This window comes from Borostomias antarcticus (assembly GCF_949987555.1).
Source record: "Borostomias antarcticus genome assembly, chromosome: 22".
Lineage (NCBI taxonomy): Eukaryota > Metazoa > Chordata > Actinopteri > Stomiiformes > Stomiidae > Borostomias > Borostomias antarcticus.
The window spans coordinates 7,604,386-7,626,241 of NC_140255.1; the positions used below are offsets into that span (position 1 = coordinate 7,604,386).

The 21,856-nt window shown below is 47.0% G+C and overlaps 2 protein-coding genes across 2 annotated transcripts; both read left to right on the plus strand.

Moving 5' to 3' along the window:
* Positions 1-264: 264 nt before the first annotated feature.
* On the plus strand, positions 265-10,183 carry stub1 (STIP1 homology and U-Box containing protein 1). Its single transcript, XM_084455804.1, has 8 exons — positions 265-394; positions 1,328-1,559; positions 1,763-1,961; positions 5,013-5,178; positions 6,679-6,757; positions 6,869-6,925; positions 7,519-7,635; positions 8,209-10,183. Exons 2-8 carry the CDS (start codon positions 1,446-1,448, stop codon positions 8,332-8,334), a joined length of 858 nt encoding a protein of 285 aa, XP_084311930.1. The 5' UTR covers positions 265-394; positions 1,328-1,445; the 3' UTR covers positions 8,335-10,183.
* A 436-nt stretch (positions 10,184-10,619) lies between these two features.
* LOC311323720 (C-reactive protein-like) lies at positions 10,620-11,804 on the plus strand (the record flags this gene model as incomplete). Its single annotated transcript, XM_084456018.1, has 2 exons — positions 10,620-10,683; positions 11,194-11,804. The coding sequence occupies 2 exons, from the start codon at positions 10,620-10,622 to the stop codon at positions 11,802-11,804; spliced, it is 675 nt and encodes a 224-aa protein (XP_084312144.1).
* Between the last annotated feature and the right edge of the window lie 10,052 nt (positions 11,805-21,856).

Consider the following 21,856-nt stretch of genomic DNA (forward strand, 5'->3'; position numbering starts at 1 on the left):
TAGGCCTATATGGTATGTTGTGTTGGGCAGTGAGTAGGGAAAGCAGAGCTGAGACAGGCAGTGATGAGTAGACTGGAAATCTATTCACATCCTGTAAGATTCTAATCCACATCATCCATTAGTTTGGACAAGGATTGGGAGGGCTGTGGCTATTTCTCAGTGACACGACGCATATGATGAGGCATGGATGGGATGTACACTAAAACAGTAGCTTCCTCTTTACTTTTTATTGCGCAGTACCCTGACCTCACAGGCTTCCGTCTCAAAGAACATGACGTCCGCATAACAACAAACTACCATGACAGCCCGTGATGGGGAAAAGCAGATCAATTAGGAATCGAAATTGAAATGTACCGACTTCTCTGTCATCTGAATGTGAAGTTTATTTTGTAAGGTGAGGTGGGAAACGGTGTGGTCTGCATTTTATGCCCCAGGTGTCTAGCGATGCCAGCTAGCTAGTTACAAGCGATTGCTACTAGCCGCACCGAGGGTGTTGCAACGAAGGGGTTTCTCGTCCTAGCTAGCTGACTTAACTACGTTAGCTAGATTTATTTGAGGGCCTGGTTTTGATCCGTGTGCTCAATAAATAAATACACGATTAAGCCATCTATCTATTTAGCAATCACGTGGATCCGCCACTTAGCTAGCCATATATTATAAAACTAGTCACAGCAAACTAGCTACCAACGTTAGTCACCAAATATGTTTTAGCTAGCTTGCTATCGCGTTAGCTAGCTGGTAAGATTAGCTATGCTAGCTGTCGATGTTCGTCACTTTCCGTGTCTGCTCGTTTTGTTGCAGACAGTATCTAGCTAGCTAACTAGAGCTGCAGCCACCCCAAGCTAACCTGCGTGTTCACCAGCTACCTTAGCTAGCTAACTAGGCCAACGCTAGTAAATTATTTGGGATACCTAACCTTCCCTAGGCCGTGACAAACTGGCATTTCATGCTGATGGTGTAGGGCTTGTTAACTATCTAACGTTAGCTAGCTAATGTTCCTCCATATACCAAGCCCAACGTTAGCTAGCTAATGTTCCTCCATATACCAAGCCCAACGTTAGCTAGCTAATGTTCCTCCATATACCAAGCCCAACGTTAGCTAGCTAATGTTCCTCCATATACCAAGCCCAACGTTAGCGAGCCAGATGGGGTGTGTTGGCGCACAGACATGGCGATGCTGATGTGATGATGATGCATGTTCAGGGCTCTTGAGTTGCCACAGCGACTGCAGCCCATCGCATTGTGCTCAGCGCAGTACAGGTGCATTGCAGCAACGCGTCAACCAAGTGTGGGCTTGTAGCTAAATGCTTCCCTTTCTCGCCTATAGCGTGTGATAAAGCGGAGTGACAGGACCTCCCTTCGACCTGTCAGGCTAGCCAGCCGGAGAGACGGGGAACAGGATAGGGAAGCAGGGCGGAGCGGGCGCCGCGGAGCCGGTGGAGAAGATGGCGGGCAGCCCGGAGAAGAGCTCCACGGCGCAGGAGCTGAAGGAACAGGGGAACCGGCTGTTCCTCTGCCGAAAATACCAGGAAGCCGCCACCTGTTACAGCAAAGCCATCGTGAGTATAATGGACCTTGTCTGGATTGTGTCGTTGTTTCTCCTCTTGATGACCAGCTGAAAGGTGCTCTTGTTATAGATAAATAGCCAGTTTTTGTGATTGAGGGCACAGATGGGCAGTGCATGTCTGAGAGGATGTGTGTCTGCAGAGATCATAATTGTTCTGTCTGTCGGTGTCTTGTCTGCCTGCTTGTCTGCCAACAGAACCGTAACCCATCCGTGGCGGTGTACTACACTAACCGGGCCCTGTGCCACGTGAAGCTGCAGCAGCACGACAAGGCCCTGGCAGACTGCAAGCATGCGCTGGAGCTGGACAGCCAGTCGGTCAAGGCCCACTTCTTCTTGGGCCAGTGCCACTTGGAGCTGGAGAACTATGACGAGGCCATCGGCAACCTGCAGAGAGGTCAGTGCTAGTCTGGCTCACCGAATGTGGGTTTTTGGGATAAGCCTTGTCATTAGGTTATTACTGTCCAATCGGTGGCGGCGGGAGATTCTCCTGGCCCAATCAGATTCAGTCCAGACTATGTGAAACAACAACATTCCGCGCAAGACGATTGTGATTGTTTTAAAGAAATACAGCGTTTCCCCCCCTTATCTCCAAATGATAATGAGTGCAGCCAGACCTTTCTCCAGCGCTGGCACAGCGTAAACGATGATAGGTCTGGCTATGGATACTAGGTCACTACCAACTACAGGTCCCCATACTGACGCTCTGTTTTTCTTAACTTGTTCCCATAACATGAATGCTAGCTGAATGGACTTAGTAGTTTTCCATCTCAAACTGCAGTGAGGTCAGCACTAACTCTATTTGAACTACCTTCTCTTTATTTCAAGATTCACGATTTCTTTATTTGCCACATGTAATGTACGTGTACAGTTACAGTGTAATGTTGCTGCCGACTCCAAGATTATGCTCAATACAGATAAACCTCAGTACTCAATTTACAAACCTTGTTCTCTGTATTTTTATATCATCTAGATAAATGGACCTAGTAGTTTTCCCTGACAACCTGTGTAGAGATCATCTCAAATCCTTTGGGAAGGCCCCATACTCCATAATCACTTCCCTTGTTCCCTTCACTTAGAAGAAGAAGAAGGCTTTATTTGTCTCGGGACACAACACATGGATGCAATAGGCTGACATGGGTGACATGACACACACACACACACACACATGCATTAGCCTGCCGCTGATTAAATGTTCTCTGCTCTTATCCCAACCCGTCGTCCTTCCGGCAAGGGCAGCCAGGAGCAGCCTGTCCATCGTCACTAGGGACGGACCGCGTTAGCGATCTGTTCTTCCGCATGTTTTTCGTATTGGTTTCTTTTATGGGGGAAACCCTTGTGAACACGGAGAGAACAAACACAGCACAGAAAGAGAGCCCTTCTTGTTGTGAGGCGACAGTACTAGATACTGCGCCACCATGAGTGATTTTGGGGTTCAGTGTCTTACTTAAACAATTAAAGGGGCTACAACATGATTTTCTATGTTTCGTCATATAATAGTATATTATAGGCCTATAATTACCAGGTTAAATCTGTAGGGTTGGTCAAGCGGGATAAGTGTGAAAATGAATCCTACACATGGCACCTTTAAAATACTTCTAAAGAGCCTCCTTTTTCCTTATTCGTGGTGAAGGAGGAATGGTTACCGTCACACTTTTAGGGGCGGCTGTAGCTCAGTTGGTAGAGCGGGTCGTTCAACGATCGAAGGGTCAGTGGTTCGAATCCCAGCTCCGACTGTCCACATGTCGAAGTGTCTTTGAGCAAGACACCTAACCCCAAATTGCTCCCAATGAGCAGGTTAGCACCTTGCATGGCAGCTACTGCCATTGGTGTGTGAGTGTGTGTGTGAATGGGTGAATGAGAGGTCATTGTAAAGTGCTTTGAGTGCCGCTAAGGTGGTAAAGCGCTATATAAGTGCAGTCCATTTACCATTTACGTCCTCTGGGTGGAAGCTGGTTTGATGAAAAGCCGTCTCTCTTTGGTAGAAATGACCCTATAAAAGCTGTGCTCTTTCTGTGGAAGCATGTGGTTAAAATGCTCTGATTGTTTAAAACCAGGCCAGGTCAAGCCTGGCTTACGTGCGAGGCTGACTCGTTTCTGTTCAGGACTGGTAGGACGGAAGCTAGTCATGCCACTGAAATAGCTGTGAATTGAAATTTCATGAAATAATGTCTGATAAATTAAGATAGGTCTTGTTGCTTGGACACATCAGTTCCAATGCTTCCAATGCTAATCCAGCACAATAAGAGCGGAATAGCCAGTTAGCTCATGAGCTCACAACAACTAGCAGCAGCTTCCATAACATTAATGGTAGCGGTCAGTGGCTAAAGCAGTTACACTGATGATAACATAAAGTCATCCCCACCGGGAAACCCGGTCTCTTGGGTGGGAGTCCAATGCTCTTGGGTTTTGGTGTCCTTCTTCCAGTCCCTAGTTGGGGTTAGAATATGGGTTGGGGTTGGGACAGGATCTGATCTATAAGGCAAGGGGTAAAGGTTGGAGTGAAAGGATGAACATGTGGAGGTTTGGGGTATAGTCCCATAAAGTCATCCCCACCGGGTCTTCAACCCCAGTCTCCAGGGTGGGAGTCCAATGCTCTCACCACTACTCTACTTGTGCAGTGGAGATCGGCGGGTTGATTTTGGTGTGCTGGGACTACTGCCTCTTGTGGCGCCAACAGAGAAATGCAGGCCAACATTGTCCCCAGTAACGGAGGGAGGGAGTGATAACCGGACGAACGCTATACTAGGTGCGCTGGCTTACAGCCATGCACAAAAAAGCATCAATACATTAAGCTCATTCCTCCCTTACCACCTAAAGCTGTACCAGTCAACAGTCAGTCTAATCACTGAAAATAAACCACATAGGCGTAGAGCGACTGGCACATCACATCCTATACAGAAATGAATTACTATAGGATTTGAAGTGTCCTATTCCTATTGTAATGAGGACTGTCTGTCTATAATGCAGTAGCGTACCGTGGGGTCTTGCACAGGGTCTTCTCCGACATTATTACTGCAGCACTATTATTACAGCATTATTACAGCACTCAATAGCCTACTCCCCTACTTCACTAATCAGTGTTTAGGCTACTAGGCTACTAGGCGTATTAGCCCACTGCTCCAGGTCTTGATTTGATTTGGTCTTGACTTCCGTAAGATAGAATCATTTTACCTGGCCTACAATGTTAAAGGATAATGTGCGTTTTTGACAACCTACTACTGTACTTGCTTCTTACACCTTACACATACACTAGAACAGTCATTGTCATATTTGCCTCTACAGTATGGGGTAGTTTGTAATTTATGTAGTCTTAAACAGAGTTTCCTGGGACTTGTAACTGTTGTAACTTGTAACTGCTGAGAGTGGTGATTTTATTTAAAGAGAACAGTTTATCATAAATGTAGTTGATTTGCACTGTTTTCTGTCCGTCCGTCCGTCGCTCCAGCTTACAACCTGGCCAAGGAGCAGAGGCTGAACTTCGGAGACGACATCCCCAGCGCCCTGCGCATCGCCAAGAAGAAGCGCTGGAACAGCATCGAGGAGAAGAGGATCAACCAGGAGAACGAGCTGCACGCCTATCTCACCAAACTCATCCTGGCAGAGAAGGAGAGGTGAGGGGGGGGGGGGGGGGGGGGGGGGGGGGTTGGGAAGAGTGCAGTGGCTGTTGATGTAGGGGTTAAAGTTGTGTAGGCCGGAGGGAAGGATAGTGGTCAGAGGTGGTTAACCTGGGCCGTTTTCATTAGAGATCAACCAATAGGCATTTTTTAGGGCCGATACCGATTATTGCCAAGTTGAGGTGGCCGATAGCCGATATTTAAAGGATAATGTTACTAGACTACTAGGTGTATTAGCCCACTACTCCAGGTCTTGGTTTGATTTGGTCTTGACTTCCGTAAGATAGAATCATTTTACCTGGCCTACAATGTTAAAGGATAATGTTCGTTTTTGACAACCTCAACCTTATTTACGGCATATTATAAGACGTTTGACTCACCGAGATAACTTTGGTGTAATTTGGAGGCCTGTAGAAGAAATTTAAAATCCAGCGCGAGCCAAGTATATCCATGTAATGGCGGCGGACGGGGCACTGAGCATGCAGCTTCTAAAAAATGTATTTTCTGCCGCGAAACGGTTGTTTTCATCAATCTGTCTTTATGAATCGCTAGATGGCTTACATAGAGCGAGGGCTTGTTGTGGTTTTTCACATGCCTCTGTAATATGAACTTTAGAAACGTCTTTAGAAACAAAATGGCTTCCCCACTTGCTCCAGCACGCATGCACACAGCGCGCAGACTGGCTATTCTCCGTCTGTAGGCTACACTTGCGGCTCACATTCTCTACTCTACAATCGGCTTGTTGGTGCCTGGAATATTGTGTGCAATATGGCTGAATATTTATCAGATTTTGAGGATATAGAAGATGACTTAGAATATGATGGATCGTAGTGTGAGCCGGGAGTGTAGCCTACAGATGGAGAATAGCCAGTCTGCGCGCTGTGCGCATTATCCTTTAAGGCCGATATTCAATAGCACCAATTCACTTTTTTTTTTTTTTTTTCCAAAATGATGATAGAAAGCTGAATTAAAAAGATATGCAAATAAAATAGTTTATATTGTGTTTTTATTTTGGTCATCACCTGGGCATGTTACAGCTCACACATATATACATGAATTATTAATGATTATTAATAAATAATAATTTGAAATGAAATGTTTTCCAAGCTACAGTGGCTGAACGTTGCTGTCTAAAACAGGGCAGGCTGCTGAGAGTTGACTGAACGCTGCTACTAATCATGAAACACATAACCAAGCATGCCCAGTGTAGTAAGGTGTTATAATACCCAGACTCCTCCAGGTTCCTTGGCGATGTGCACACGCACGCTCGTTATCGCTCACCAACATTATATGGCTCTTTGGCAGTGATGCAATATGGGCTTTATGAAGCCGATAGCTGATATGACGCCAAAACAGGAATATAGGCCGTAATTATCGGCGGAGCAGATTATTGGTGGATCTCTAGTTCTGAGGGAAGGATGGTGGTCAGAGGTGGTTGACCTGGACTGTTTGGGGATTACACTGAAATAATCATCTATTGTCTGTGTGTTTCTGTAGAGAACTTGAAGACTGCAGGGAAAAGCAAGAAGAGGACGGTCAGAATGGAAGCGCGGCTGTGAAGATCAAGTCAAAACATGTGAGTACGACTTGATGAATTCCAAAAAGACATGTCCTCCTGCGTTTCTCCTTAAACTGTTGTCTTCTCAGACATTTGGTGTGTCAGCTGTAGTCTGTCGTTGTTGTCCAGGATAAGTTCCTCATGGATATGGATGAGCTCTTCTCTCAAGTGGATGAAAAGAGAAAAGTGAGTGTGGAGTATGTGCTTTCATTTATTGATATGCATATATATATATAGGTGCTCCCACATATATACTGTGTGTGTGTGTGTGTATATATATTTCAATGTTTTATGACAGTTCTTTCATAAACCCTGGACATAAGTCAGTGGGTCCTTGTACTGTACATGTCCACCTGTCCAGTTTAGAAGACCCCTGTTCTGTTTGACAGTCACAATGTCTGTTCAGTTGCGTTGGATTGTATTTTGGGGCTAATGTCCCTATTTCTAGCCCAAGCCGTTTCTAAGGCAACCAGCACTTGTAGTTGCTTGTCGAGGCTCGCCTTAACAAGTTAACTGTGCTATCGATAAGTCCTCGTTTGTGTTGAATTGTCATGGTGAATAAGACGCCATTTTGTCTTAACGTCCAGCATAAGCAATGTTCATGTCTACATGACTCACTTGGCCTGTGACGTGAACCCCCTCCCCCCCAATGCATTCACTGTACTACAAGTTGTTCAGCAGCTAAATGGCATGTGTACAGTATTAAGTCATACAGTATGTGTCGTACGTTAAGCCCCCCCCACACACACGTGTCTTGTGTTTTGTTTTCGACCTCCCAGAAGCGCGAGATCCCAGACTATCTCTGTGGCAAGATCAGCTTCGAGCTGATGAGGGAGCCCAGCATCACCCCCAGTGGCATCACCTACGACCGCAAGGACATCGAGGAGCACCTACAGGTAACGCCCCGCCCCGCCCTGCACCCGCTCGCTCACACGCCCCGTCAGCTGACCGGAACGTCTGCTGTTATAATCGGACTTTGGTGTCCCCCCCCCCAAGTTTGTGTTCTGTATGTAAATAGGCTATAGAGAGACCTCGTACCTGTCACAGTTGCAGTCAATGATTCGGATGAGCAACATCACAACTATAATAGGAACTCTCGCATCAAATTATGTTATTAGACCAGTCGTGTGAAGTAGTGTGAAGGACCTTTATGTTTTCAAAGACACGGACATCTTTCGTCGCGGGCTCAAACTCGCCTCTTCAAGAAGTACTACCTGGACCCTTCTTCTTAAGCACCTATCGTATTTGTGTCTTGCTGTTTTTGCTCTTGACTTCAGCACTAGATTATGCTCTTAGTCACTTGTTTTAGAAAGGAGTTGCACTTGTGAGTTCTGGTGAGTAATAGCACACTTGACTACCTACGTGAAGTGGAGTTATTGTAAGTCGCTTTGGATAAAAGCGTCTGCTTAATCACTGTAATGTAATGTAACATTGAATACAGTCTTTACCATCTGTCCATGCGTCTGTAGCGAGTCGGCCATTTTGACCCGGTCACCCGGAGCCCTCTGACCCAGGACCAGCTGATCCCCAACCTGGCCATGAAGGAGGTGATCGACGCCTTCATCCAGGAGAACGGCTGGGTGGAGGACTACTGAGCCCCCCTCCGGCCCCCCCCCCCCCATGGAGACCCCGCCTGGTCCTGCGGAGGAGAGGACTGACCGTCTGTCTGGAGAGGAGGAGTTCAAGCCCCTCCCCCCTTGGATTTGATCTCTACACAGGCACAGGAGGAGGGTGGGGTGGGGGGATCTCTCGTTGGACTTCCGAAAATGGGAGCCATGTCTGGTTCTCTTTATCTCCTGGGTCTGCTGTCCAGTCTCATCCTCTTACCCAGATGTGGTGGGGGGGGGGGGGCGCATGTCCTTCAGGTCTCTCTTTCCCTTTAAAGTTGTCTCACCTCTCTCTCTTGCTCCACCTCTCTCTACTCATCCTGTCTCCTTCTCGCCAACCCCCTCCCGTCTCTCTCTCTCTCTCTACGCTTGCCTCTTCTCTCTCAAACACAGAGGCCACGTTTCTCAGGTCTCTCGGTCACCGTGTGTCCTACTCTCTCCCTCTCTCGCCCCCTGCCTCCCCCCTCTTAGTGCAACGACCCTGTCTGAACGCGCCACGCTGCACTCAGCTGGGCCACAGACCCTTCATGTACAAATACCAACGTTCTTCTGTCTGACGTACCCATCCATCGATACTCTGCTGAAACTATGGACAGAACTGGCTTTTCGTTTGCCTCTTTACTCCAGTATTGTTTTAGTTTATTTAGTTGTTTATGGAGAATAATGGATTAGTCGTGTAATTAGTTATTTACTAATGATTTCCCGCAGTCGTATGTGTCGGTGGTCCTTGATACATAACGGACGTGATCCTCGACCGAAATGCCAAATGTTCTTGAACCAATCCACCGCAATTCATTTGTATGCAAGATGGCATTTTGGAATGGTTCATAGAAAAAACGAACCAACCAAAACGGAAGTCATCAGCTTCAGAGCGTCTGCATCTCATCATCACCTTCAGAGATAGAATGTTCTTCATAGCATATCAGTCCATCTTAACAGACAATTATACTACGTTGAATGTACTATATGCATAAGTATAGTGAAAGTGAATAGGTTTAAGTCTACAAGTTGTATGTATTATTAGCACCAAAAAGGCATTATTTTCATAATCTTCGGTAGAGATCTGAATGGAATACAATTCATCAATGAGCTAGACGCGGGGTCCTGTTAACGTTCGTGGTTGAAATGTCAAAATGAATTCCGCTAGTCCTGAGATGTAGGTTTCCCTCTCTCTGCGTTTTGAAGTTCTTGAAAGCTGCTTTGGAGAATGTCCTACATGGAAAGGCAGTATCCCGTGAGCTTGGACAATGCGTTTGGCTACTAGTGCAACTGCTTTTTACGCGAGATGACTGGATGGCCACATCGGTAAGCATGAAGTGAATCAGGTGTGCTTTGCAAAGACAAGCAAACTGTCATTGAAGACAAACGCAGACAGTCATATTTTGTTTTGTTCCCCTTAACATTTCACTTCAAACCCCCGTGTTTGTCCTTCCTGGATGGTCTCAGTCATCCAGGAAGTGGTCATAATAACCAGGATCTGTCAACTGTCTTGCTTTTGAACCAGTGGAATCTTCAATCGTTTTTGGGTTCTTCCTGCTCATTCAGTGGTTTGAAAGTCTTCTGCCTTATTTTTTGACTTGCTGGGTTAAAATGCTAAAATGCTGGAAAGGTCGGACAATCCGTTCGAGGGTTTCTTGGTGAGGAGGGGTTTTGGAAAAGGCGGGGCGTTCTTCATAGCGAGGATTGTCTGGTCTGATCCATTAGTTTACAGATCTCTCTCTTTCGTCTCATTTAAATGAGTGCGTTATGCTGGTGAGGGCGCTGGCCATGTAAATAGGTTTGCTTGCAAATCTCTGATTTTATTTCGTGATGGAACCAGTTGGAGCTTGGAGGATCTCTGGAGAGCTTGAGAAAACAACTGTATTAAATGTAGATATGTTGATAACAAATGCCTGGTCGTGTTGTTCTTTCTCCTCATCGATGTCGATATTACAGCACACAGCGTTACAATAATATTCCTTTGTGGGAAAGCCCACTGGAAAGAACCTTTTATTTGATGTTTTATGGGAGTGTGGCTCATGTGTGCGTGGAGAGCTGAGGACAGGCTAGTTTAGGGTCAACTTGACAGAAAACACTCTCCCATCACATGGTGGAACACACACCCCAACATTCATGTGTTCGGGGGTGGGAGGGGTGCGCCGGTGTGACCGTCGGACAAGACGGTCCGGTGTCAGCCAGCTCCGAGGCCCTCAAACACAAGACCCATTGTCAGCACATCCCCACCAGAGCTGATGTCACGGTTTGTGCCTGGAGGGACGAGGAGGCTGACCCCCATGGCAGTACCCAGCGAGAGTGACCACAAGACCGTCTGCGGAAGAATAAACCTCAGTCAAAATGGTAATAAAAGATTATCTTCATATTTTTGTGATATATTTTTGTGATATTTCTTTGTCAGGCTACACAGAGGTGATGGTGAACATGGTGTTTTGGGATATGGGTTGGGGTTGCATTCAGAAACAGCGCGTTGTTGTGATAGCTACAGGATGAGCGATGCTTTGTTAACTTTGTCTTGGTAGATCTTCTGCAGTGAGAAGTTAGCGGCCATTCTGCTGCTGGGTGTCTTTCATCTCTCCTCAGCAAATGAAGGTACTGGAAGGCCATGAAAAACAATGAAACCCATTCTGCTGCTATATATATATATACATTATTCTGTGGCACACAATGTTACTTTGTGTATTTTGAAATTACCTTGAGAATGGTTTTCAAATCTTTTTTTTCCCCAGAGATGTCATTTTAGATTCATAGTTTCATATGGTGCTGATATGACAGCTGAAACATTCTGATGTAACTGTGTGTGTGTGTGCGTGTGCGTGCGTGCGTGTGTGCGTGCGCGTGTGTGTGTGTCAGTCGGCCTGGGCGGCAAGGTCCTGGTCTTCCCTTACGAGACGGACTTCAGCTTCGTGGCGCTGGTCCCCCAGAGGGAGATGGAGCTGCGTGCGTTCACGCTGTGCATGCGCCTGGCCACCGAGCTGCGCGGCGAGCGCCAGGTCATCCTGTTCGCCTACCGCACGGCCGACTACGACGAGCTCAACGTGTGGCGCGAGAAGGACGGCCGCATCTCCTTCTACCTGAGCGGGGACGGCGCCTTCTTCCGCCTGCCGGCCGCGTCCGCCTTCCGCACCAGCCTGTGCCTCACCTGGGCGTCCCGCACGGGGCTCGCCGCCTTCTGGGTGGACGGTCGGCGCGGCGTCTACCAGGTGTACAAGCCCGGCCACACCGTGCGGCCCGGGGGCACCGTTCTCCTGGGGCAGGACGCGGACAAGCACCTGGGTGACCTGGAGGCCACGCAGAGCTTCGTGGGGGAGGTGACCGACCTCAACATGTGGGACCGCGTGCTCCCCGGGAGCCAGGTCCGGGCCTGGCACTACGGACACAGGGTCCCCAAGGGCAACATCTTCGACTGGGCCACCATTGAGTACCAGCTGAACGGGAACGTGCTGGTGGTGGAGGACGACTGACTGGGCGTGGCATCTTCCCGCGCCGGGGCTCTGCGCGCGGGCGTCTGGGCGGGACTGACGACGCTGGCGGTTTTCTTCGGTGGGATTTAACCTCACGGGCTTCGCGCTTTTTGGCCTCCTCTAATCCCGGGCCTCAAGACGGACGTAGTCCGGTTCATCGTTTCGTAATCACACTTGATAGTCAAAGGGAACGTTCCTAGATCGTTAATCTTGACAGCCATCTATAGACAAGTGGAAATGGCCGTATCAATTGATATCATGGATTAGTCACGGTCACTCGTCTGCCTTTTGGCCTGAATTAGTCTCTGATTAGAAAAAGAGCAGAAATCTGCAGTACCTCAGTGGTGAAGAAGGCTGGTTTTGAACAGTCCTGCCCGGAGGCTTGTTGTGGTCTGGCAGCCTCCCAGTCTTCATACACCAGTAAGGACCAGCCTCCCAGTCCTCGTACACCAGTAAGGACCAGCCTTCATGCACCAGTAAGGACCAGCCTTCATATACCAGTAAGGACCAGCCTCCCAGTCTTCATATACCAGTAAGGACCAGTCTTCATACACCAGTAAGGACCAGCCTCCCAGTCTTCATACACCAGTAAGGACCAGCCTCCCAGTCTTCATGCACCAGTAAGGACCAGCCTCCCAGTCCTCGTACACCAGTAAGGACCAGCCTCCCAGTCCTCGTACACCAGTAAGGACCAGCCTCCCAGTCCTCGTACACCAGTAAGGACCAGCCTCCCAGTCCTCGTACACCAGTAAGGACCAGCCTCCCAGTCTTCATGCACCAGTAAGGACCAGCCTCCCAGTCTTCATGCACCAGTAAGGACCAGCCTCCCAGTCTTCATGCACCAGTAAGGACCAGCCTCCCAGTCCTCGTACACCAGTAAGGACCAGCCTCCCAGTCTTCATGCACCAGTAAGGACCAGCCTCCCAGTCCTCGTACACCAGTAATGTCCAGCCATAGCAGTAGCAGACCTCCTTCCCGTTAGAGTTAACAGTTGTAGACAGACATTTAGTGCAATTATATGCACAGCTAACGGCTAATGGTTACGTTTCGGCATGTAGTTCATAAACATACTCACGCCATCTCTTAACCTCCGATAAACATACTCACGCCATCTCTTAGCCTCTGATAAACATACTCACGCCATCTCTGAACCTCTGATAAACATACTCACGCCATCTCTGAACCTCTGACGCCAGTCCTCTGTACATCTTTGTGTAGTCTGACTCACTCGAGGTAGGTTTTGGAGATACGCCTTGTCATTAGGAGGTGGAAGAGTATCCCTATCCCAATCAACAGCGATGGGAGATTCTCCTGGGAGATTGGGCCATAATCTCCCCATCAGATTCTCTCAGACTCCTCCCCTTGCGCTCTGTGTTAGCGTTTTTAAAGTCCCAGCAACCTCCGAGCTAGCGATTGTGATTGGTTTAAAGAAATGCAGCATCTACCCCCCCCCCCCCCCCCCCCCATCTCCGAATAGTATCGAGTCCAGTCAGACCTTTCTCCAGCGCTGACACAGCGTAAACGAAGTGTAGGGATAGGTCTGGCTGTGAGTAGACTCACAAGTCTACGCTAGACTAGGCTATGCAAGGCTTATCTCTGTGTGTGATGTCCTGTGCTTGTTGCGTGTGGCCTGACTCAGAGCTGTAGGCCTACCAGCTCTGCTCAGTACCAGAGGACCCGTGTGCAGCATGTATCCACAAGGGGGCAGCATTGCTACTCTTTCTCCAGTGAGTGTCCTCTCTGACCACGCATGGATCAGACTGTACTAGACTGTATTAACATTCTGAGATTCTGAATTCTAAGATTTGAGATTCAAGGTGATAAATTGGGATTGATTATCAGTAGAGCTGCAGTATTGGAATGTTTCTTCCTGGTTCACTTGTCATTTGTTAGGTTTTTACAAAGAAATTGTAAAGTAACAACAGGTTCAGCCTAGCCCCTACAGTATATCAAATCACTTAACTCAATTGGTAATTAATTTAAAAAGTACACTAGTAGTGTTGAAATAAATACACCCATCACTACGGTGTAATTATTATTGTTTCATGTGTAATCACTAAGTTAAAGCGTTTGTGATTTGGTCATGGTGATGGACAACCACTCTAAGCCTTGTAGAATTCTCTCATCTTGATTTCACTCTCATATAGTAACTGTTGAATTAATCGGTCATGCGTTATATTTTTGTAATCTACTGAAGACATGAAGTGATGTGGTTTTGTGTTGTGAGGGGTTTTAAAGGGGGACAGTAAAAGGATGTGAATGAAAACATAAAGAACCAAAGAAATGCAATTATTTCTATACTTAATAATTTAAATGCGCTGCTGAGAGTCAAACAGCAATTACGATGTTTAAAAGCTGTTGCCATAATGTTGCCTTTGGTTAGCACACTCACTCATAAATTTTCCATGTTTTAAGCTGATGTAAGAATGCTTTCGGGTCTGAAATTAAATCTTGGCATGTGCATAAGTAAAAATGTGTATTATTGAAGATAATTTTTGTCTGAACGATTTTAGAATCGTCTCACTACTAATTTTATCACTGGTGGTGTTCTGGTGAAACGACACATTTATGTATTAAACTTTATACAGGTGGGTCAGTTTAGAACAGTTCATTATTGTCTATTTTCTATTCATTGATTTAATGCAGTACCATGAAGAAACAAAACAATGATTTTTTTTCTCATATCTGTAGTATGAAATAGTTTTCTGTATACTAGTGTACACCTTCAGCAAAGTCTGAACTCTGAGCTGGTGATGAGTGATGCAAGACTCTCACATAACATAATAGCGGCCTTGCAAACTGAGCTGAGGTAAACTCGACCGTCTCGTGAGACAGCAGTATGTCGTCAGGTAATCGTGGCTCATATCTCCGCACCTCCCTTTGTACTCTAGCTTCCCAAGACAGCAAAGCGACCAGACATGACACTGCTCTACAGCCTGTTCTACTGTTCTCCTGCCAGAGCTGTGTTCTACTGTTCTCCTGCCAGAGCTTGTGTTCTACTTCCAGAGCCTGTGTTCTACTGTTCTCCTGCCAGAGCCTGTGTTCTACTGTTCTCCTGCCAGAGCCTGTGTTCTACTGTTCTCCTGCCAGAGCCTGTGTTCTACTGTTCTCCTGCCAGAGCCTGTGGTCTAGAGTGTTTTCCTCCTATAGCCTGTTCTGAAGTAAACCTCCTGCTGTACTAGAGTGTTCTGCGGCGTTTTCCTAGAGCTTTGTGTGTTCTCCCGGCTGGTTTTAACAGTACTCGTCCTCCCCGGCCACCATCTTGACCTCCTTGGAGAGAGAACCGGCAGAGAGAACCGGGAGATGTCTCCAGCACCCAGCCCAGCCCAGCCCAGCCTAGTCCAGCCCAGGCTCCCCAGAGGGGGGGAAAGTGCAGCGTTCTGAATGTGTGTGTTTATCCCCCCCCCCCCCCCCCGCCGGCTCTCACGGCTGCAGCTAAACCAGGAAGGAAGGAAGGGAGGGTTGGTTCTGACTGCGGGTCAGCAGCCAAATGTTCCACCTTCTTGGATGTTGCAATGCATCAATCGCGGTGCCCAGTGACTGTGTGGTAACACCTTTCTGGACCATCTGCCAAGGCAGGCTCCTCAGCCCTCTGGTCCAGCCCACACGGCCCCTCTGCCTCTCTCTCTCTCCCCTTCTCACGCCTGTCTGACTAAGAGGAGTCTTGCCTTCCAGCTCCCAGATACACACATGCAAGCCCTCCACCCCCTCCATCACCCCCTGCCTTATATTACATATTATATTAGTACTTTCTCATATTGAAGGATTGACTCTCGAAGATGTAATATAACTTTTGTCTTTAAAAGGTTTTAGCTTTGAGCTGACAGATGAATAACCTATGTTATTCCCCATTATTTTTTGTGTATTTTAACGTGGATGACTATAAAGTATATGTGTTTCATGGTTTGTTTTTAATGTATTTATTATTTTGTTCTTTTCAATGAACATTAATTGACAGTTGAAACAACTAGGCCTACAGTACCTGAGTCAATTCAAAGCTTTTTTGTTGTTGCTAGAAACAATACCTGTAGGCCTACCTTTTCCTTCAGCGTTGCAAATACAAAAGCCGTGGCCTTGGAAACTTGAGTGACTTCAGAACTCGTCCTCCGAACGGGCTCGTATTGCGTGCATCACACAACCGAACAAACGGTTTCGGGGCGCCTAGTCCTGCCTGCTGATAGGCCCAGCAGCCAGTGTGGGGCGGCGGCCTGTGAGATTTGCATAATGGCCGACGGTGGGGCTGTCTGAGACGCTGCGTGGCCCCGCGTGTGCGTGCTGGTGAAACGTCTTCCACATGAAGGGAGAGAGGGAGGGAGGTAAGGGGAGAGAGAGGGAGGGGGAGAGAAGGAGGGAGGGGGGGGGAGAGGGAGATGGGGGGAGAGAGAGAGAGAGAGAGAGGGAGAGAGAGCCCCGTGTGAGCCGGTGGGGGAGACAGAAGGAGGCCCGTTCTGGATTCCTTCGAGCAACTCCAAATAGATTTCCAGGCAAAACATATTTGCATACGCAAGACAGTGCTGGGAGCTGTCCGTGAGCTCTGCTGGGCGCATTGAACAGATGGATCTTGCAGAAATTCCATGTCATTAAATTGAAATGTGGATATTTAGCCTTTTCTTGGTTTCATAAAAAGACATTTTAACAACAAAATTCACAATTGTTGCATAAGGTTTTTAGAGAACAACACGGAATTGTAAAAATATTTAAATATAACTTTTTCTCTTACTGGTTAGTTGATGAAGCCATGCGTTCTCTGATGCTAAGACATGCACATGTGCATCAGAGGGTGAAGAGTGTGTCTGCTGTTCCATCTAATTCAAAAAGAAAAAACATAATCAAGAAAGTACAATTCTCTGTTCCATCATAGAAAGCGTGACAAAAAAACAACACTCAAATACTGTCAAACAAACAAACAAAAAACACACCCGTTAAGTGTCTCATAGTCAGTCAGTTCAGTCCAATTGCTGTGTCACACATTTCTGAATGAATCTGACCGTTTAATTTGATCACATTTTTGTGTTACTATCCCTTCTCCCTGTGATGACGTACAAACAATTCTCATACGAATGTATAGTCATTTTGACATTGCTTTTAAACAACGGTTACACACATCGCGAAAGATGTACCAATGATTAGCGAATAGGGACCGGACCCCCCACCCTCCCTCCCTCTCCTCTCTCAGAGATGGGGGTTGTAGTCTCCACAGTATGCTGGGTCTTCCTGCCCCTCTGGGCTGTATGAAAGATTCAGCAGAGTTCCCTATTAGAGTGGGTCTGAATCAGGCAGCAGAGTTCCTATTAGAGTGGGTCTGAATCAGGCAGCAGAGTTCCCTATTAGAGTGGGTCTGAACCAGGCCTATTAGAGTGGGTCTGAATCAGGCCTATTAGAGTGGGTCTGAATCAGGCCTATTAGAGTGAGTCTGAATCGGGCCTATTAGAGTGGGTCTGAATCAGGCCTATTAGAGTGGGTCTGAATCAGGCCTATTAGAGTGGGTCTGAATCAGGCAGCAGAGTTCCTATTAGAGTGGGTCTGAATCAGGCAGCAGAGTTCCTATTAGAGTGGGTCTGAATCAGGCAGCAGAGTTCCTATTAGAGTGGGTCTGAATCAGGCCTATTAGAGTGGGTCTGAATCGGGCCTATTAGAGTGGGTCTGAATCAGGCAGCAGAGTTCCCTATTAGAGTGGGTCTGAATCAGGCCTATTAGAGTGGGTCTGAATCGGGACTATTAGAGTGTGTCTGAATCAGGCGTATTAGAGTGGGTCTGAATCAGGCCTATTAGAGTGGGTCTGAATCAGGCCTATTAGAGTGTGTCTGAATCAGGCCTATTAGAGTGGGTCTGAATCAGGCCTATTAGAGTGGGTCAGAATCAGGCCTATTAGAGTGGGTCTGAATCAGGCCTACAGAAACATCAGGCAAAGGGAGAGAGAGGAGAAGGCCAACTGGTAAGAGAGATTGATAAGTATGAACCTGTATTGGTGATACAAGATTCCCAACCCTTCCATATTTGTCACATGAAATGTACGGTCTACTGAGCTCTCAAAGAGACAAGTAGGCCTAATGTACAGTATGGTGTACAGAGCTTTCAGACATTTTGGTATTACTTGCTTGTAGTAAGTGTAGTCTCTTGGCTTTGAGTGCGACCTTTTTCACTTTAGGAGGTTCAGAGCATGTATGACCGAAGCAGGAACAGGGACAGAGTTTAATCAATTATCTTCAGTATGAAAAAAGAGAAGTGGGTTGTATATATCCCAGAGATTGGCTGACCATTTCATTTCCAGACCTGCAAACTTGTCACCTTTTGGCTACAGTCACCTTTTTTATGTTAACCATGGTAGTTTCAGTGAATCTAGAGGGTTTAAGTTTTGTATGTCGTCACCTTTTTCACTACTCCAGAGTTTGCAGGTCTGCATTTTATGACTGACTCAATACTGACTGCTCCTGCTAATAGTATGTCAGGATAATCATAACGTAAAAAAAAAAGCGCACAGAATAATGAAGTAAAAAAAATTGTCCTTTCTCTGACAAATGTATCAAACTCGGGTCTGAATCAGGCCTATTAGAGTGGGTCTGAATCAGGCGTATTAGAGTGGGTCTGAATCAGGCCTATTAGAGTGGGTCTGAATCAGGCCTATTAGAGTGGGTCTGAATCAGGCCTATTAGAGTGGGTCTGAATCAGGCCTATTAGAGTGGGTCTGAATCAGGCCTATTAGAGTGGGTCTGAATCAGGCCTATTAGAGTGGGTCTGAATTGGGCAGCGGCCGCCGCCACCGCCCTCCTGACATCCCTACCACTCGCGCCTTAGCAACGCAAATATTACACTTAAACAAAAAATAAAAATCACTGCCTTTCTGGGATTCCTCCCTCACTTTCTCCTGGTCAGAGGGCTGCGGTGATGCTGCCTCAATACCCCTTGCACTCATGACACAAACCCCCACTAAGCCCGCCCCCTGGAGAAAGCCAGAGGCGCTGGAAGGGTACCCCTTTCCATCCATTTTCTTCACAGTTTTAGCGTGAGGCCTGACCTTTGCTGGTATGTATGAATGTGAAAGGTTGATGCTGTGGTGGTGTGCGTGTGTGTGTGTGTGCCTGCCTGCGTGCGGAGGTGTGTGTGTGTGTGAGTGAGTGAGTGAGTGAGTGGTTAGTGTGTGTGTGAGTGTGTATGTATGAGAGAGAGTGAGTGAGTGAATGTGAGCGGTTGGTTGGTGTGTGTGTGTGAATGTGAGAGGTTGGTGTGTGAGTGTGTGAATGTGAGGTTGATGTGTGTGTGTGTGAATGTGAGAGGTTGTGTGTGTGTGTGTGTGTGTGTGAGTGTGTGTGAGTGAGTGTATGAATGTGAGGTTGATGTGTGTGTGAGTGTGAGAGAGGTTGATGTGTGTGTGTGTATGTGTGTGTGAGAGGTTGATGTGTGTGTGTGAGAGAGGTTGATGTGTGTGTGTGAATGTGAGAGGTTGATGTGTGTGTATTTGAATGTGAGAGGTTGTGTGTGTGTGTGTGTGTGTGTGTGTGTGTGTGTGTGTGAGGTTGATGTGTGTGTGAGGTTGATGTGTGTGTGTGAATGTGAGAGGTTGATGTGTGTGTGTGTGTGTGTTGGGGGACCTTCAGGCAGGGTGTTCAGCAGCGCTCTGCGTCCCGCCTGCTCTCCGACCCCCTCAGCCTAGTGACTCAGCTCAGTGTGGAAGTGACTCCCTCAGCCTAGTGACTCAGCTCAGTGTGGAAGTGACTCCCTCAGCCTGGTGACTCAGCTCAGTGTGGAAGTGACTCCCTCAGCCTGGTGACTCAGCTCAGTGTGGAAGTGACTCCCTCAGCCTAGTGACTCAGCTCAGTGTGGAAGTGACTCCCTCAGCCTGGTGACTCAGCTCAGTGTGGAAGTGACTCCCTCAGCCTGGTCACTCAGCTCAGCGTGGAAGTGACTCCCTCAGCCTGGTGACTCAGCTCAGTGTGGAAGTGACTCCCTCAGCCTAGTGACTCAGCTCAGTGTGGAAGTGACTCCCTCAGCCTGGTGATTCAGGAGGTACGAGAGGATTCATGTGTGTCGGTACAGGAACTACCTTTGAGGGAGTTAAGTTGTGCTTCTAAAAAATTATTTACTCTGCATTCAACACTACAAAAATACTAGCACTAGTGGATATTTTATAGTACTGTAGCTACTTAAAAAGGGAAGAAGGGTCACAATTCAATCAGAAAAGGGTGTAGGAGCGAGTTTGATACATTTGTCAGAGAAAGGACTATTTTTTTTACTTCATTATTCTGTGCGCTTTTTTTTTTTAACGTTATGATTATCCTGACATACTATTAGCAGGAGCAGTCAGTATTGAGTCAGTCATGAAATGCAGACCTGCAAACTCTGGAGTAGTGAAAAAGGTGACGACATACAAAACTTAAACCCTCTAGATTCACTGAAACTACCATGGTTAACATAAAAAAGGTGACTGTAGCCAAAAGGTGACAAGTTTGCAGGTCTGGAAATGAAATGGTCAGCCAATCTCTGGGATATATACAACCCACTTCTCTTTTTTCATACTGAAGATAATTGATTAAACTCTGTCCCTGTTCCTGCTTCGGTCATACATGCTCTGAACCTCCTAAAGTGAAAAAGGTCGCACTCAAAGCCAAGAGACTACACTTACTACAAGCAAGTAATACCAAAATGTCTGTGAAAGCTCTGTACACCATACTGTACATTAGGCCTACTTGTCTCTTTGAGAGCTCAGTAGACCGTACATTTCATGTGACAAATATGGAAGGGTTGGGAATCTTGTATCACCAATACAGGTTCATACTTATCAATCTCTCTTACCAGTTGGCCTTCTCCTCTCTCTCCCTTTGCCTGATGTTTCTGTATGACGTTAATGTACTAAATTACAACACTATCTTTTCAGAGAACGTAACAGTTACTCTAAAAAATAATATACAGTCTCAGTACGGGGCTTGACCATTACAAAAGCTACATATTTAGTAAGGTTTTGTCACAGACTGAACCGTTGATTTTTATTATTTCAAACCACATCTTATTTGCAGATGGACAAATGCTCATACACCGACGTCTCTGTTTACACCAGAAGAAAACATGTCATCACTAAGCCTTTTTAAAGACCTTTTTCACCTCATTCATCTCCTCTTGTCTCCATACTGCTGCTGCCTTCCTGCTCCTAAAAATATAACATGGCTGCAGTGATGCATGTCTAAGGTGAAGCATAGTTGGTTGAAGCCAGAGTAATGGGTCCCTTGCCACTGAAGCCCCAGAGCCGAGTAGGCTAAAAACCGTTTTCATAGCTATAAGCCGTCTTTGCTAGCCAGCCAGCTTAGCCTTTAGTAGGCTAAAACTCAGTCAGTCAAACGTTCTGATTCAAAACTCATTCGTTGATTTAATCATATCCATTATTTTGTTTCATAAAGTTTTCTATCGTAGCCTACCTGCATGACTGAGAGATTAATTTCCTCATCCAACCCGTCCGCTAATTCATAGCTGGTTGGGTTCGCTGCTCTACAAAGAAAGTGAACAGCTGGTCGGTCCCGGTGTTGCGCTTTTCAAAATAAAAGTTTCAAATATACTTTTTTTTTTCTCCGCCGGCACCGCATTGTAACTTTGGGGTGGGACAAATCCAACTGTTTCCAATACAGTGGGACACGCCCCCATCCCCCCGGTTCCTACGCCTATGCAATCAGACTTGATTAAGGGGCAGCTACACCACAGGACATATCTCTACCTAGCGAAATGACAGATTATGTTTATGGTGCTACATCGCCTCCACCACTGAACGCATTCAACCATCTCCCACAGCCTAAGAGACATGAACCTCTGGCAGGAGGAGGAGGGGAATGAGGAAGATGAGGAGGTTGAGGCAGAGGAGGAGGAGGGGAATGAGGAAGATGAGGAGGAGGTTGAGGGGGAGGAGGAGGAGGGGAATGAGGAAGATGAGGAGGTTGAGGAGGAGGAGGAGGAGGGGAACGAGGAAGATGAGGAGGAGGTTGAGGGGGAGGAGGAGGAGGGGAACGAGGAAGATGAGGAGGAGGTTGAGGGGGAGGAGGAGGAGGGGAACGAGGAAGATGAGGAGGAGG